Source organism: Furipterus horrens, unplaced genomic scaffold, assembly GCF_987537825.1.
Source record: "Furipterus horrens unplaced genomic scaffold, mFurHor1.1.pri manual_scaffold_16, whole genome shotgun sequence".
Taxonomy (NCBI): Eukaryota; Metazoa; Chordata; class Mammalia; order Chiroptera; family Furipteridae; genus Furipterus; species Furipterus horrens.
In genome coordinates this window covers 2,454,778-2,472,108 of record NW_028327186.1, presented here as the reverse complement: position 1 = coordinate 2,472,108, position 17,331 = coordinate 2,454,778, and the positions used below count along the sequence as shown (strand labels likewise).

Genomic DNA, 17,331 nt, shown 5'->3' with positions numbered 1-17,331 from the left:
CCCAAACCCAGGGACAGCGATCGGGAGGAAATCCCAACACTGTATCATTTATCCATAAATATTTCAGCTCCCCACCATTTTAAAAAAGATGTTATTTATTTATTTTTAGAGTGAGGGGAAAAGGGAGGGAGAGGGAGAGAAACATCGATCGGTTCTCTCTCGCACACGCCCCCAACCGGGGACCGAACCTGCAACCCAGGCACGTGCCTTGACCAGGAATCGAACCAGTGACCCTTCTCTTTGCCAAACAACACACTACCCACTGAGCTGCACCAGTCAGGGCAGCGCCCCTCATTTTAAAACTGAAGCCCAATGTGTCTAATGCTAGAACAACACTGATTCGATGTGGACCCGAGAAAGCCAAAACCCGACGTCACCCCAGATGACGCGTTAGAGCGGAGAAGCAGTCCCAGCTCCCTGTCTGGAACCTCACATCCCAAGTTCGTTGCAGGTAGAGAGCACGCAGGAAACAGCCGTCTGTCAGGGTTGAATGTTCTGAACACACGTTCATGAAATCAAAAGCCACGCCCACAAAAGCAACCAAAAGTGCTACCGTCCCCTGGCACGGGGGTGGGGGGTGGGCAGAGGGGAGAAGACAGCTGGGACGTCTACACACGTGCGCTTCCGAAGAGGGTGACCCGGGAGCGAGTGGCTCTCTGAGGAAAGGCTGGGCTGCTGAGAACCTGTCCCATTACGTCAATTATTTAACAATTGTATTCGGGATCCACGTAGCCTAAGGCCTAAGTCCTCCTGCTCAGTTTTGTCAAGATGAGCAGGTGCCTGGCGGGGCCCCTTCCCCCTCGCAGCGGCCTCTTTGGGTGGTTACTGTTCGTGTTTCCGTTTTTAGGGGTTAGCTCTTGGCTTCCCACGGTGGCAGATGAGACGTGAGCTCTGTCACCTCCACCCCGACAGCGAGACGGGGAGATTTTAGCAGCTGGTTTCTAGAGCTGAGCAGGATCAAGTGCATGCTGGCTGTGGGTGAGCCCAGCGTCACACGTGGCTTTGCCAGAGTTGCCACTTCTGCTGCGTTTCTTGGTGCCGTTGCCCCTGACTTGTCCCTAGGCCTTTTTGCTTGAAGTGGCCTGTACAGTGTTGTCATCTGGGGGGGGGGGGTTGTCTCCTGTCTACCTCTGGTGGTCACTGCTATGCTCCTGCCGTTCAGGCCCCCTTTCCTTCATTCTGCTCCTGTGCTTGTTGGAGCCTGGGGGGGTGGGGGGCGGAGGTGTTTTGGGGACTCACGTGCCAGGAAGTGTCTGCTCCTGGTCTGACACTTGCTTCGCTCTGGGTGGGCGTCACATCACAGTCTTGGGGTTTGGAAGGCAGCGCTGTGCCATCCCAGATGTCTGATGCTGTTCTGCTCCTGAACGTGGGTACCTGGCACGCTCTCTTCAGGACTCCGGGGCAGGGGGCTCCCTTCCAGGGTTCAGAGGCCCGGGTCCTTCAGTCAGCTCTTGCGTGTGGCCACGCATGCCCTGGGACCCATTCTTGCACGTGCTCCAGGGGACGGCCCACATTCTGGGTCATCAGGGCTCCCCGAGTCCCTTTGATTTGCAGTTGGAATGGCTGGCCCGGTTCTCCTTTCTTCCCTATTCCCTCCTAGCATCCATCTGTCCGTCTTCTTGCTCTGTTTCCTGTGAGACTGTCTCAGGCCCCCGTCCCACCTGGAAACGGAGCTTTAGATCCACAGCTGTCTTCACTTTGAGGACGGGTGACAGCTTCTCCCACATGATGTGGTCTTGGTGGCCTCTTCGTGACGTACACATCCATGGCTTTTGACAAACACAGAGCATCCTGTCTCCACTGCCACGGGACCAGGCAGAATAGTCCCATCCTTAGCATCTAGCTTCTTTGACTTAGTAAAATGCATGTAAGAGTCATTGATTTGTGTGTGAGAGAGAATCAATGGCTCCTTCCTTTTTGTCATTGAATCTTATTCCACCAGATGGACACGCCGCATGTGTTGATCCATTTACCTGTACAAAGTGCTTGCTGCCAGATTTCGCAGATTGTGAATAAAGCTGCTACAAACATTCGTGGGCGGCCTTTCAGCACACCCGGTAAAGGCCTAGGACTGGGACTGCTGGGCTGTACAGTGAATCCATGTTTAACTTTATAAGAAAGCGCCAGGCTATCTTATAAAACGACTGCGCCGCATTGCATTCTTACCAGCAATGAACGAGTGTTCCAGTTGCTCTACCAACACTTAATACTGTCAGTTTTTTTGGATTTTAGCCATTCTCATCGTCAGTGTAGAGTGCATCTCGTTGTTCTACTTTGCCTTTCTTTAATGACAAATGTTGAATATCTTTTCGCAGAGTTGTTTGCCATCTGTATATCTTTTTGGATTGACTTCAGATCTTTCATTCATGTTAAAAAATAAACATTGGGCGTTTGCTTATTGCTAAGGTTTAAGAGTTGTTTGTATAGCCTGGATACGAGTTGTCTTCATTTTTGATCAACCTCAAACAAAGAACATTTTGATCCAGTGAATAAACTTAGATGTTTTATCGTGGATTCCAGACTCATGTGCTTGGTGTTTGAGAAAAATCTCTGAAAATATTGAGTGAAATGTCGCCTCTGGGCTGCGTGTGGATCATGGATTCCCAGAATGGGGTCATGGATGGCATGCTGGTTCCTGAAGCCGGGGACCACCCCTTCGAGATTGCAAAGGAAAGGAGAGTTGGGCCTTGATGCAGGTCCCCTACTTGGCTCAGGGAAGATGCTGTGGAGTCCCTGTGGGGACAGTTAGTGACGTGATCATCCGATAGAGCAGGAAGAAATGGGAACATCTGTCCCGTTCGAGGACCCCAGCGCAGAGCAGCCTAGGGAGCTGGAAGCTCTGGGTGGTGGACCCCACATCCCTCTCCCTGCGTGTCCTTTCAGGGGGCTTAGCGGTGTGGGGTGGTAGGGAGCCACCATGGGTATTGTATTATTGTCGTTTTTAGGGGGACCTTGGAAACGGAAATTTTCCAGTGTGTTTTGCAACCCTTAGCAAAAGGCTGGCAAACACCTTCATGAAATCCCTGGCACGTGGTCCTTTTGACCTCTCCAGGCACGTGTGCCCACGCGTGTCAGTTAGTGCGGCCTGGCCACCGGAGCTCAGCAGGGCTGGCTCCCACAGAGGCAAGCCCAGTCTGCTAGCCGGAGTTTGGGGGAGGTGGTTGCCCTGTTGTCATAGAATTTTGTGACATCTGTACGTGTACGTGGATGTGCACATGCATACCTCGGTGAGCTAGTGTTTGCGTCCTCTCTGATGGCAGCAAGCCCATCAGATAAGAAGGATAGCAGGGCTGACGAGACCCTCACGTACGGACCCGCTTGGTGGCGCTTTTTCCTGGGCTCATGTGAATGGGACAGCTTAGGAGTGGCCCGTCTGGGGCTTCAGAGGACATTGAGACAGTGAGCCTCCCGTATGTCCTCCCCTTGTCTGCCTGCCCCAGCCAACCCATGACCTATGGTTCCAGTGGCTTTGGGGTGACACCGAGGAGCACTGAGTCCCGCACCCCTCACCTTAGGGCCCCAGGGGAAGGGGGCAGGGCACAGGACACAGTAAAGGACAGCAGAGCTGTCAAGGAAGATGACACTCCAGCCCTGGGGATTCTGGTGGCAGGAGCGGGGACGCTGAATGACGCTTGCTTTTCCCCCTGCCTGGTGTCCTTAGGGTCAGCTTGCTTAGTGACCTGTTCCTGGCTAGGCTGAGGAAGGGCATAGGGATGGGTTGTGAGGAGGAAGGGAAGGGCCAGGAGAGGCGGTGGCAGGCCTGGCCAGGCCAGTGATGGGAAAGGGACCAGCTTTGGTCCCCTGAGCCTCAAAGGCCCCCTGGGGCACCCGTGATTCTTCCCGGCAGCGTGGGAGGGGCTGGGTGCAGGGATGGCATGCAGCTGGGACACACCTGGGCACAAGTCGGGTTCACGGAGGGGCCAGCCTCTGGCTCCCAGATGCAGCAGCCTGTTCTCTGCAAGCGGTTTTATAAGCAGAATAGTTTTCCCGGAGCGCGCTGGGTGCCAGTTGCTGCAGCTGGCCAGGGCTAGCCGGCAGCAGGTGGGCCTGGGCCCTGGTCACTGAGAGAGCACCCCGGAGCTCCCCGGGCGTTGGGAGCATGTTCTCCGCACTCTGTAGCGGCTCCAGAAAAGTCGGTCCTGACTATCTCTCTTTTTGTTTTTTTTTTTATCAGCTTCCCTAAAAACTGAAGGCATCTTAAGACTACAGTGAAACTGTAGGACTTGCTCATTTTTATTCCCATGTAATTTGCTTTATGAGGCCGGCCCTGGAAGGGACGTCGTTTGGCTGTGTTCTGTTTCCAAGCTCGTGACCTTGCTTCTGTCCTACTGGGCCTCCAGCAAGCCCTCCCCGGGGCCACTGCTTAGCTCCCTGGTTTTAGGGGCGCTGCCTCGGGGCACTCGGTCCTTACACTCTGGGCCTCTTGCCAAAGGGCCGCCCAGCTCCTTCCATTTGGCGGCTGCCTGCCCAGGCCGCCACGGACAGATGGGTCTGGGGCAGATGGGACTGGTGCGGCCGGCCAGGTCGGGGGGATTGTGGGCCCTCCCCGGGGAGTTGGCGGCTCCGGGGTGCCCCATGCGGGGGACCTTATGGTGCATGTTGGGGGAGGTGCCTCTCAGCATGGAGTGTGCTGGGCCTCTGACCTCAGCCTCGGTTTGGATGGTTTCTCTTCTGCACCTGTCTTCTGGGAGGTTAGTGGCTGAGGTCAGCTTGGGCAGCTCGTCACCACCCCATGTGCAGAGGGGCTGTGACCGTCTTTAGAAGCCCAGCCGTGGCGGGTGTGTGACCCTGGCCAGGTCTTTTGGACTTTGCCACTGCGGTCCCTGTCCCTGAGATGGCTTCTGTCTTTCACCCTCCTGCTCCGGGCTGGTGGAGTCACACACGCCAGCACGTGTCCCATGAAAAGTTGCACACCTGTGAAGCTGTGTGTCTGCAGGTGTCTGTGCTGTGAGCTGGTCCCCGCTGGCCAGGCGCAGGCAGGAGGAGGAAGCGAAGCCTGGGGGAGGGGCACACAGGAAGCGGAAGTGGGACAGATGGTTGCCAAAGGCTCTGCAGAGAGGGGCCCCACCCCTGGTTGCCCAGAACAGGGCAGGTGCCAGCAGGCAGGGGATCCGGTCGCTCTGCTCTGTGCCCTCCCCAGGGGCTCAGCCGACCTTGAAGGGCTTGGCTTCTTTCAGGAAGGGACGGTGTGGGCAGCCCCAGGTTGGCTGAGGGCTTCTTCGTGTTAAGGAGCAGTCTGGCTTCTCCCTGGGACTCTGGGGACCTGCCCAGGTGGCCACCAGAGCCTGGGGCCACCCCAGCCGACGGCTGGATGGACTCACCTGGGGAGGAGGGGCCTGCAGCCGGCCACGTGGTCCCATCCACCCCGGCTGGTTCCTAACAGACTGACAGCCAGTCACGTGAGGGTCGCATGAGGGTGGACAGAGCGATTTTTATGGCAAGAGCCTGTGTTCAGGAGCCGGCAGGGGCCTTGAACAACATAATTACAACCCTGGGTTGGCTGCTGTTCAAATTCCCCTCCATCCCTTTTAAGTTGAAAGTCCCCTCCAGCAAAACAATTTGCGATGTGACCTGGGGGCTCCTGAGCCCTGGCATGCTGCCCTGGGGGCACCTGGCAAGGTAGATGGGACTTAGTTGTTAGTTGTGCATTTCCCCTACTCCAGGGGATGCCCTGGTCCCCTTCGGGGGAGAATGTCCTTTAACGGGAGCTGTGGGGGTGCGAGCCTGTGAGGCAGCATGGAGCCTGAACAGGCCCGGCCGGGAGCAGGCTGCTGCCCTACTGCCTGCTTTTAAACTGGCAGTCTTCATGCCTAGCCTTTCCTGGTGTGCCATGGACGTTCATTTTTAATTTTTTTGAATGGATAAACAAGTTCATGTGCTCCGAAATCCAAGAGGTTTAAGCAGCTTTCCAAGGACAGGTCTCTCAACGCCCCCTGTCCTCCACCCACCCAGCCATCTGACCACAGATAAATATTTTAAAAACTTTTTTTTTTTAAATTTACTGGTTGAGAGAGGTGTTGGGAAAGAGAGAGAGTGACATCGATTTCTTGCTCCACTTATCTGTGCATTCACTGGTTGATTCTTGCATGTGCCCTGACCGGGAATTGAACCCACAACCTTGGCGTATCAGGACGATGCTCTAACCCACTGAGCTGCCTGGCCAGGGCTCTGTCCTCCTTTCCTTAGGGGCCCTCCCGGAGGACCTTCCTGCATGCACACGGGCATGCATGTGCACTTGCCACTTATCCTCCTATTTCAGGTCAGAAAGCACCCATTCTACCTTTTATTCCGTTATGTGGGTGTTGCGTAAATCGTTGAATGGGCCCCAGTGGCAGGACGTGAGTTCTCCGGAGGCTTTGCTGCATCGGATCATCAGGCACACATGCCGTGTTGTAGGGGTGCAGGTGTGTTTGTGGACGGGTTCCCCAGAGTCGAGTCGTGAGGTCAAAGAGTGCGCACACCGGTCATTCTGACAGAGGTCGTGGCGACGTGTACTTCCATCAGCGAAGTGTGAGATGGCCCGTCCCCACAGCCTGCCACCCTGACGGACACGTGGGGTTTGCAGGAGGTGGCGTTAGCACCGTGTACTGACGGTCGAGGCTGAGCATCTTTTTGGCTGCATTTCCTTTTTCTAAATGTTCAGTGACAGCCTTTGCCCATTTTTCTGTTGGGTGTTGGTTTTTGCTTTTAATTTCTGTGAGCTCTTTCTATATTGGAAGTCAACCCTCTGTCATATGAGATGTAATTTTTTTTTTTTCCAATCATAAGCCTTTGCTTATGGTGACTTTGTCCACAGAGAAGTATTTTATGCTTTTGTAGTCAGATGTATCAATCCGTTGGAGAAGAATTTATACTTTTGTAGTCAAATGTATCTGTTTGTTGAAGAATTTTATACTTTTGTAGTCAAATGTATCATCCGGTTGGGGAAGTATTTTATCCTTTTGTAGTCAAGTGTATCCATCTTTTCATTAATGGCTTCTGGACTTGACCGTCTCAGTATTATGAATGAAAATTCTCGTTTTCTTCTAGGACATGGGTGGTTTTGCTTTCCCACTTAAATCTTTGACACATTTAGACTTTATCCTGGTGTGAGGTGTGAAGCGTGGACCTTCCTGTCTTTCCGAGTGCTACTTAGTGGTTCTAACACATTTTCTGCTCCCCCTCCCACCCCGATGGCACTATTCCTTTATGCTAAACACTGTCCCCTGCTCTGCGTCGCGGGCCAGTCATCAGATTATGCAACAATATGTTGACTCTCTGGTGGTCCAGTCCCCCCACATCATTCTTTTTCAGTTTCTCTAGCTATTTCTATTTGTTTCTTTTTCTGGAGGAATTTTAGGGTAAAGTTGTTCCCTTCCAAAACAGAGCAAAGCAGCAACACAAGCGCCTCCTTTAGAACGACCCTTGCGCCCGTTGCAGAGACATGGTGACGCACACTGGGGAGGAAGGTGGATTTTCTTGTTTAATCGGCGCCTGAGGCTGTGGGTAGCCATCCCCAGCCAGGCGCCACAGCCCTTCCTGTCCTGCCAGCCCCGGCGTGTGTGAGAGCGTGAAGGAGCGTGTGATCACCGGCACCCATGCCGCCATGGCAGCAGAGGGGGCCGGGCACGGGCAGTCTGGGCAGAGATGAGCGCTGCCCAGCCTGGGGCCTGGTCGTGCACCCATGGGTCCCCCCACGGTCGTGGCCACCAGCTGAGGCATGTATGCATTGCCCCGCAGCCCCAGACAGCAAGGTCTCATGGTGACGTCTCATGAACCCTCAGAGGGACGATGACAACCCCTGAGGCCAGCAACGTGAGGCCGCGTTCTAGGGCCACATGGGTCCCTCCCGCCCTGGGCCTCACCTGTACACCAGCGGGAAGACGTGGCCTCTGTGCGTCAGCCCCATGGACACCTATAAACCACTGTCATTTTTAGTGACCGGCAGAGCAGCCCCCTAGAGAAAGTGGGCCGGTCCCCTCCCCACCAGAGCACAGGCCTTTCTGCCCCAGAGAGGGAGGGCGAGCTGGCAGTCCTGGGGGTGGGAGATGGAAGTGGACCCGTGCCAGGGGCCACTGATCAGGGCCAGCTCCTGACGGATCCAAGCCCACTTGCTGGCGGTGAGCAGCCAGGGCCTGGGCGCTCAGGGAAGCTTTCTCTTCGGAGCCTGCCCTGCACCTCTGACTCTGAGGAGCCCTGCCGATCCCTCGCTATCACCCCCTCCACACACACACCCAGGCGCCCTGCACGCCCTGAGGTCGGTCATGTGATCCGGGCACCCCTGTTAAGTTGATGGGTCCATTTGTTTTCTTCTGGGGGAGGGGAAGGGTGCGGGCAGAGATGCATCCCCTTGTCCGCCTCCCCCAGAGGGGGATGCAGGCCCAGCCTGAGCTAGGAAGCCCTGGCGGGAGGCCAAGGACCAGCCGGACAGCCGCCGTCTGGCCCCAGGCAGCAACGGTCTGCACCCCGTTCTGGCAGGAAAGGCCCCGAGACAGAAAGGAACGGCAGTCGTGCTTCTGCAGGTGCCCTGGGAGCCGGGAGTTCGGCCAGGCTGCATGGAGGGCGTGAGATAACTGGGCGCAGGCCGCCCTGTGGACTGGAGGGGAGGGCGGAGCCGGAGGGGCTCTCCCCATGGCCAAGGCTGAGCTCAGGTTTGAGCTGGAACCTGCCATTCGGAGGAGCTGGCCGCGCCTGCAGGTGTGGGACGGGGCCCCGCGCGGGGGGCGCTGAGGGGCTGCGTGGAGGGCGGAGGACAGCCCTGGCGCTCCCGGCCTGGCCTCTGGGCTGCTCCTGGGAGGGAACACGCTGTCCAGCCCGGCCTGCGGCTTGGGCAACAGAGGGCCTGGGACGCCCTGTTCCCTGATAAGATGAGGCAATGGCCCTCGGCCGCCTCCCCAGGGCGCCAGGGACATTTACGTAACCCTGCCCCGCGCCCTGGGCCCTCTGCCGCCAGGTCCCCCAGCTACGCTGCACTGCGCACCCCGCCCCCAGCTATCCCCTCTCCGAACCCCGCCTCCCCAATGCCCCACCCACTGTGCTCCCAGGGCCCGGAATGTCCCCATCCTGCACAGATCAGTCACCAGCCCCTCCCCCACAGCCCCTTGTCCCTGCTTCCAGACACCCACTGGCTACTCCCTGCCTGTGGCCTGGCCCCTCCCCCAGCCCCTGGGTCTCCAAGCCCCCCATAGTGACTCGGCCCTCCTCCAGCCCCCCTCCCCTCTCCCTGTGCACCCAGCACCCCTCAAGACATGAACTCAGTCCTCTTCCTCTCACCCTGCGCCCCCACAAGCCCCTCCCCCACACAGCCCTCCCTCCTGAAAGTGGAGGCAGCTCATACTTAGGCTTCTGGGCGCCTTGGAGGGCAGGCGGTGCACCTTCAGGGTTCTGGAATCGGGAGGGCCAGTGTCACTTCTGGGGGGGACCACGCTCTCCCTGTGGCAGTCCTGGGGGGCTCTCGCCGGCTCCCATCGCCTCCCTGCCCCTTGCCCAGGAGGAGGCAGGTGCAGAATCTGAGCCCTGCGAGGAGGAAGCTGTTCAGTCTGGTGAGCTGACTTTCTGTGGGGTCCCCCACGCACTCTAGGGGTGCCCCCCCATGCACTCAGCCCAGCCCAGCACCCTGGGGTGAGTCCCTAGAGGCAGGGTGTTCAGAGCCAGGCCCAGGGACACCTGCAGGTAATTGAGACCCTTCCCCAGGCCCGCAAGGGGAAACTATTTTCACAACAAGCACATGATTGGTCCTCCTTTCTCTCCAAACAACATGATGGAATATTCCAGAGGCTCCGCGGGGTGCCGTGACATCACCCGCTGACAGCTGCTGGAATGTGCGCTGGAGTTTCCATTTGCTTCCTTTTTTAATCAGCGGGCAGGAGCCTCATAAACAAGCATGCTGGGGCCCTCGGGCGAGCGTGAGAAGCGCTGTGCTTGGGGACACCGGCCCCTGCCCAGGCTGCCCTTCCCGGTTCTCCCGGCTGCGCCTCATCAGCCTCCTGGGTGCCACGCGCAGGTCGCCCTTCCGAGGCCGGCCCAGCCAGGCCCCGGTGCTGCTCCGTGCCAGCGAGAATCACAGCTTCTCAGTGTTCTGCTGGGCTGTCTGTGCGCCAGTTTATTGGCGTCTCCCCTCCTGGGCTGGGCAGACAGGGCACAGCGAAGGGAGCAGGGAGGACCCTGTCTGTCTGCGTCACCACCAGGACCAGGCATCAAGTTCACGCTCAATGAAAGTGTTGAGCTGCTGAGGCCCCAGCAGGCCGTGAGCTGTGCGCTGGCTGCGTGGTGAGGCTGGCTCTGACCCCTTCTCACGCCAGGGCGCCTGGCACCAGTGTCCCATCCTGGCACCAGCCCACACCACGGAGCCCGTCTGGAATGAACACCCCTCCCCGCCCCCGGCCCAGGGCTTCTAACAACAGAAATGTGCCCTTTCGCCCTTCAGGAGAGCAGAAGCCCGCATTTAAGGTGTTGGCGGCGTTGGGTCCTCCTGGAGGCTCTCAGGGAGAAGGCATTCCATGCCCGTCCCCTAGCTCCCAGTGGCCGTGCCAGCCTTTGCGTCCCTTGGCTTGTAGACGCGTCACGCTGATCCCTCCCTCTGTCACCATGTGGCTTTCTTGTCTCTGCGTCCTTTCCTTTTCTCTTCTCTTCTAAGGACACTTGTGGTCCATCGCAAGAGCCATACCTTAATTCTGTCTGCAAAGACCTTTTTTTTTTTTTAAATAGGATTTATTTAGTTTTTTGTGTGTGTGTAATTTTGTTTTTCAAAGATTTTATTTATTTATTTTTAGAGAGAGGGAGAGAAACATCCATGTGTGGTTGCCTCTCGCGCGCCCCCAAATGGGGGCCTGGCCCAGAACCCAGGCACGTGCCCTGACTGGGAATCGAACTGACAACACTTTGGTTCTTAGGCTGGTGCTCAATCCACTGAGCCACACCAGCCAGGGCTGCAGAGACCTTTTTTACATATATTTTAATGCTCACCCAAGGATACGCTTACTGATTTGAGAGAAAGAGGAAAGGAAGGAAGAAAGAGAGAAGCATCAATCGGTTGCCTCCCATACACACCCCAATGGGGAATCGAACCTGCAACCTTTTGGTGCACGGGATGACACTCCAACCCACTGAGCACCCAGCCAGGGCAGCAAAGACCCTTTTGCCGCATAAGGACACGTTTAGAGGTTTCAAGCATCAAGACCTGGACATACCCCGTGGGGCACTATTTAAGGACCACTTGTCTGAGGCCTCACGGACCCAGTATCTGAGCCTCCTCTGTCAGACTTGCGCAGCAAACTCTTGAGCTCTGCACCCGGTCACATGAAATATAACCGCCCTTCTGAATGCTGGATCTTCCCAAGCATAACGACAAATGCGTGTTGTGATTCTCCTGGGGTGGCGTCAGCCTGCAGGACTTCTCAAACATTTTTGTTGACAAGATATTTTTCCCTCCCTGGGGCCCCTTAGCAATTTATTCAGTTCTAATACTGTTGTTTTTTTTTTTAACATGGTTTGGGAAACTCTGGCTAGATATTTAAAGAATTCTATTTAAACGTCCCTTTTTACTGTTGTCAAAGCAATAAATGCATATGATTTTTTAAAAGAGACACATAACACAAAAGAGCTTCTAACAACAACAAAAAATATTTTCTTCTCAAGCCAGCCTCACTCCCGAGAGACCGAGACCACTCTGGTTTTTGTAGTGTCTTGATTTGTGTTACATAAATAAGCTCACTGTTTCTACCTCTTCCCTGGACTCCTCCTGCGTTGATGGATATAGAATTAATTCTTTTGTTGATTATTCCTGTAACTTTAACCTCATTTAGAGGTTTCCTTTGAGTGCACATGTGTGCGCCTCTACTTTTGCATTAAATCCACATTGTCTGCTGGGGCTGTGAGTCAGCCGTGTGGGCTTGGTCTGGAAGATGGATTCCAAACAGTGACAGCTAGGCTAGAGCTCATGTGACCGCTACTATGTTAGGTAAGATTCCTTCCTGGGGCCAGGGCCTGTCCCTCTGCCTCCTCAGGGGGGAGGTTGTTGGGAGGAATTTACAAAAAGCCCCTAGAACAGAGCGTGGCCCAGAGCCTCTCCCTGATTGCTCAGAAGCATGTGGCCTTTTAGTTTGCTTCATAGACCACAATTTTATGGCGTGTCTTCTGTTTTTCCTGTAGCTTCTAATTGCCTTCCCCCTCCTGCCCCTTTTCACCAAAAAAATAGTCTGTGTCTTCACTGTGTCCTGAAATGTATTTGGCCTCATGTTCACACTCTCCGGTGCGTGGGGCTCACTTCTTGGAACTCTCCCCAAGTGTTCTGGCTTCTGCTTCAGTGCCCCCGCTCCCCCCATCCCCCCACCTCTCTGCCTCACTCTTGTCCTGAGACACGCCCCCCTCCAATGTTCACTCACTCCCCTGGCTTGTCTCCCCCCCCCCATTTTTACTAGAGTGTGACAGGCTAACCTGGAAGGACCCGTTCGTCTTTCATCCAGTGCAACTCAGAGAGAGGCTGGTATCTGTCCCAGCTCTGTCCCCTCGTGGATGGTCTGGTGTTTGTTCCTCCTGTCTCTCTCTCTCTGAAGTGTGTGACCTCCTCTTTTTACCCACTGCCCTGACATTGCAGAAATTCTCAAAGCAGCAGCCTTACTCACTGCCCTGCCCGCCCACCTCGGGTAGTCCCCTGTCTCCTTTTTCCTTTTTAAAATCTGTCAGATACTGTTCTGTAGATTTCCTTCACTACCCCCCTTTTTTTCCTTATTCTTTTACTCAACTACCTTCTGTTAGATATGGTGCCCCCAGGACTGATTCCCCATGACTCTGAACTTGGAGCTTCTACTGTTTGTAATTATCACAAATGTCTGGGAAATGATGGTTTGCTTTCTTATTTATTTCCCCCTCCCCCACTCCACACATACCGTTCCCCCCAAAACATAAAATCAACAAGGACAGCAAATGCAGCCGCGCACAGCCCTCAACTTCAGCATTGCTAGGCAAACAGTGACTTTGACATATTTTCTAAAGCTCTTTTTCTGTCCTTTCTTTTCTGGGATATTTTCTTGAGTGTATTTCCAGTTTCTCCATGGAATTTTTGTTCGGGCAAAGATACTCTCAATTTCTAAACACTGTTGTTTGTTCTCTGGACTTCCTTTTTATGGTCTCCTTTTCGCTCTGTGCATCCAGTTCTGTCTGCAGTTCCTCCAAGAATGCTAGTTTTTAGGTTCACATTCTCTTCTGTTTGCTGGCTTCATTCTTCTTCCGCAGGAGTACGCGGCTTTGTGGCTCCCGGCCTTTCCCTTTCAGGCCTCTGGTTTTCCTTGGCCGTCAGGCCGTCCTTGGGTGTCTGTTTATATTTAAGTTTGATGGGCTCATTTGGGGCGGGTGGTGTGGATTTCCTCTGCTGGGCACAGGTGGGCCGGCTTCAAGGACACGCGGGGCGGTGGCTGCGTGGCCACTCCAGCGCCAGAAGGGCTGCATTCCGGGCTGCCAGGCCCCCCTGCGGGTTCTCCCTGAGCAGTTGGTGTCGTTTTCTGTGGTTCAGGTTTGGCCGGGGTAAAGGCGGGCCTGTCTCCTGCTCTGAGCGAGGCGGGGAGGGAGGGGGCGGGGTGTTGGCCACAGCTGACCTTTGCTCCCCTCTCTCATTGGGCGTTGCGGGTGTCCCCCTGCCTGGTTCTGCAGGAGCCCGCGGCAGTTTCCTGTCCTGCTGGCTGTCACCCCTTGGCCACGTTGGGGCTTCTCTGTGACCAGGAGCAGCCGACTCTAGTTGGAGCCTGCTGAGCTGAAGCAGAGGTCTTGCTCACAGACTCTCAGGCCCTGGAAATCGCCCGGGCAGATGCCCTCATGTTACAGCTGGGGGTGGGGGAGCTGAGGAGGGCGCGCGGTCTGTCTCCAGGCCCTGCAGGGGCGCCGCGCCCAGGGAGTGGTTCCCGCGTGGCCAGAGGCTGGGAAGCGGGACTCTCTCAGGTGTCCGAGCCCTCGTGGGCCCTCCACTGTCCCCTCCCGGCTCCCAGTCTCAGAGCTGTGCTCCCTGCAAGCCCGGGACAGCAGGCTCTGCACAGGCTGCCCATGGCAAGCCCTGCTGTGCACCTCGAGGGGGGCCACTGCCAGGGTCCTCGGGCCTTGCTGCCACAGCACCTGCGACGCGGCCGTGCGGCCCTGGGAGAGGTCTGCTTCCGCCCCCAGGTGCGCGCAGGAGGGCGCAGGCGGCACATCTTTGCCTGGGCGCACCTGGCACGCACCGGTGGCCACCCACGGGGCACAGAGCGGGCGCAGGGCGCAGGGCGCGGCGCGGTGCGGCGGCCCGGCCGCGGAGGGGCGTGCCCCGGGGTCGCGGGGAGGCGTGGGCTGCACCCCTCCTGACGCTGTGCCCGTCTGTCGCCCGCAGGTGAGAGGCCCTTCGCCTGCAGCTGGCCGGACTGCAGCAAGAAGTTCGCGCGCTCGGACGAGCTGGCGCGGCACTACCGCACGCACACGGGCGAGAAGAAGTTCAGCTGCCCCATCTGCGACAAGCGCTTCATGCGCAGCGACCACCTGACCAAGCACGCGCGCCGCCACGCCAACTTCCACCCGGGCATGCTGCAGCGGCGCGGGGGCGGCTCGCGCACCGGCTCGCTCAGCGACTACAGCCGCTCCGACGCCAGCAGCCCCACCATCAGCCCGGCCAGCTCGCCCTGAGCGCCCGGGCGGCCCCGCGGCCCCGCAGCAGCACAGCCCCCGCCCTGCGCCCCCCCGTCCGCCCGCGGGCCCCTCCCCCACGACAGCCATGAACAGACGCCCTCACTTCTTCTCTGACCCCCGTTTGTCCTTTTGTAACCAGAGAGAAAAAAAAAAAGACAGATTTTGATGACGTCAGCCACACCCCCCTTCCCCATTTTCTTCACCTCAGGTGTCAAACTCAATTTGTAAAGAAACCTTTTTTTTTTTAAACAAACACCATCCACGAGTTGCACAATGGACGAACCCCCGAGGGTGAGAGTCAGCGGTGTGAAACCCGTTCTCAGGGATGGTCGCGGCCCACCAGCTCGGTGAGGACACCCCCTCCTGCCGCCTTACTCCGTACATGGATTTGCACTCTGGGACTTCCTGGGGCTCGCTCGGGGATACTCTGGGGACACAGCAGGGGCCGCCGTGCCTGTGGAGCTCAGCATCTGTCCTGCAGGCCTGTCCATCAGTCCCTTGGGAGCGGATGTGGTCACTGACTTGTGCTTCCAGGGCAGGTGCCCCAGCGGGGGACCCCAGTGCCCCTCCGGCTGCCACTGTGCGGCCTCTGGCCTCTGCCCCAGTGGCTGACTGGGCTCAGGACATACACAGGTTAGAGGGATGCCTTAAGCCGCGCTGGGCAAAGGAGCACACCCCCCAGGGGGACCGTCTTCCTGTCCCTGGCCTCCCTCTAGGGTCCTGGGAGCAGAGGCTCAGGCCCTGGTTGGGAGACCACTGCACCATCAACGTCCAATGCGACAGCGCCGGGGCCACCCCCCGGCCCTCATCCTGCCCCAGGGATGCGCCCAGGACAGGGACGCCCGCTCCTTGGTGCCCTAGCAGAAGGCATTGAGGACCTGGGGAACCCCAGGGGTCTCCAGAGATGCCCCAAAGTGTCGCTGGCGCATCCAGCTCCCTGCTCTCCCGACTGGCCCTGCTGCCGCTCCCGGGACACCTTTGTTTGAACAGGTAGGTAACGCTATCTGGCCGCCTTGCCAGAGGCTCCGAGTGCGTGGCCGGGCGTGCGGCCACGCTCAGTGCCTCACAGAGACCGGTCTGTAGCAGGACACCGGAACATTGTGACCTGGGACTTCCTGAGAGCAGTGAAGCGGGCATCATGGGACATGCTGTTGGGGACCATGCATTGTCCCCTCCCCAGGGGACAGCGGCCGGGACGTTGCAGGACCGCTTTCACCGCGTCCCCAGCTCCAAACGAGCGCGCCTCCACCTTGTCCTGGAATTCTGCGTACCCTGGACTCCTCCCGTCCCTTCCTGCTTCTCCCGTCTGCCTGGGAGGCCCCAGCCCACCCCCTGCCAGCCTGCTCCTTCTGGAGAGGGACAGCAGAGACCTGGGCCATTTCTCTTGGATCCCTGGCCGGGGCTGGCTCGGGGTGTGAGCCCAGGCAGGTCAGAGAATCTGGACTCTGCACGGGTCTCCTCTGCAGACAGCCAGTCTGCAGCACCGCTGTGCAGACCCGGGGCGTGTAAATATAAGCCCCTAGGACAGTGTGTGTGTGTGCGTGTGCGTACGTGTGTATTGGGCCAGGGGTGTGGGTGTGGGGTGGACTTGGGTGGCTTACAGAGACCTCTGCCCACTTGGATGAGGAGGAGTGACCCTTGGGGCCTCAGAGGGCCGTAGATGGGCTTCCTGGGCCCAGAGTGCCTTGGTTGTGGCCACCCAGCCTGTACCCCACCCTCTCTCTCGGTGTGGGGTGTGGCACAGAGCACCCCAGCGACCCAGGCCTGGCTGGTGCTCAGAGCCTCCAGAGCTGGCGGGCGCCCTCTGTCCACAGCGACAACAAGGGTGGTGGCCTGCTGTCTGCAGTGGCCTGGGGACGGAGGCTGGCATTGGCCAGTGGCATGGCAGTAGCTTCCCAGTAGCGTGATAGGTACCAAGCTGGGCAGAAGTGTTCCCGCTGTGGGTGGAGCAGGGGGGCGACCCCCCGCCCTGGTTTGGGGTGCTGAGCTAGCTGCCCCGGCCGCTGGGCTCTGTTTGGGCTGCATGACAGCCCCACTTGCAATGGATCCGGGAGAGCGAGGGGACTCTGCGTGGGCCCTGGACAGAAGAGCGCCCCGGTGCGTGGGGTGAAACCTCTTCATGCTCAGTTCCAAAGCAAGGCCTGGCGGGGCCCTGGAAGCCCCTCCCAAAGCTGTTTCTGTGTGAGGCCGGGAAAGCCGCCCTCTGAATACATTTCATGTCTCAGGAACTCACATTCCAGGTTCAGGAATTTTATTCCAAAGTCCTTTGGTGCGCTTACCGTCCACGGGTCCCTGAAGGCGGGGGAGGCCCCTGGTGCCAGTCCCCCGGAGGAGCCGGGCGGGCGTCTCCTTGTGGTTTGCTCTGGCGTTGGGAGGGAGGGTTTCTAACCCGTCCACCTGCACATAGGAAGGGGAAAAGGACTCTAAACCCAGTCATCTTGGAATAAAAGAAGAGCTGGTTTGTTTTAGAGGCGGGGTGGGGGGAGGGGGAGGGAGAGCGGGCATTTGCTGTTTCCAAAGAGAGCACTTAATTTAATTTTTCCTCTAAATGACCCAGGGCTGTTCCGTCTGATGGATGGAAGGGTAACATTGCCTTAAAACAGAAATATGCAGGAGTTGACTATTTTTGGCAAATGAGAGTGTCTTCATTCCCAAAGTGGCTCTGGTCTAATGGCAGGGTGTGGGCCTGGCCTGGGAGGTGGGGCG

General features: G+C 57.5%; 1 protein-coding gene across 1 annotated transcript in view; it reads left to right on the top strand.

The window, feature by feature from the left end:
• Positions 1 to 16,857, top strand: part of KLF13 (KLF transcription factor 13) — a 35,557-nt gene extending 18,700 nt beyond the window's left edge. Inside the window, exon 2 of the mRNA XM_090263773.1 lies at positions 14,333 to 16,857. Coding sequence (XP_090119899.1) covers positions 14,333 to 14,622 — 290 coding nt within the window. The 3' untranslated portion in view covers positions 14,623 to 16,857. The remainder of the gene's footprint in view (positions 1 to 14,332) is intronic.
• The last annotated feature ends 474 nt before the right edge of the window (positions 16,858 to 17,331 follow it).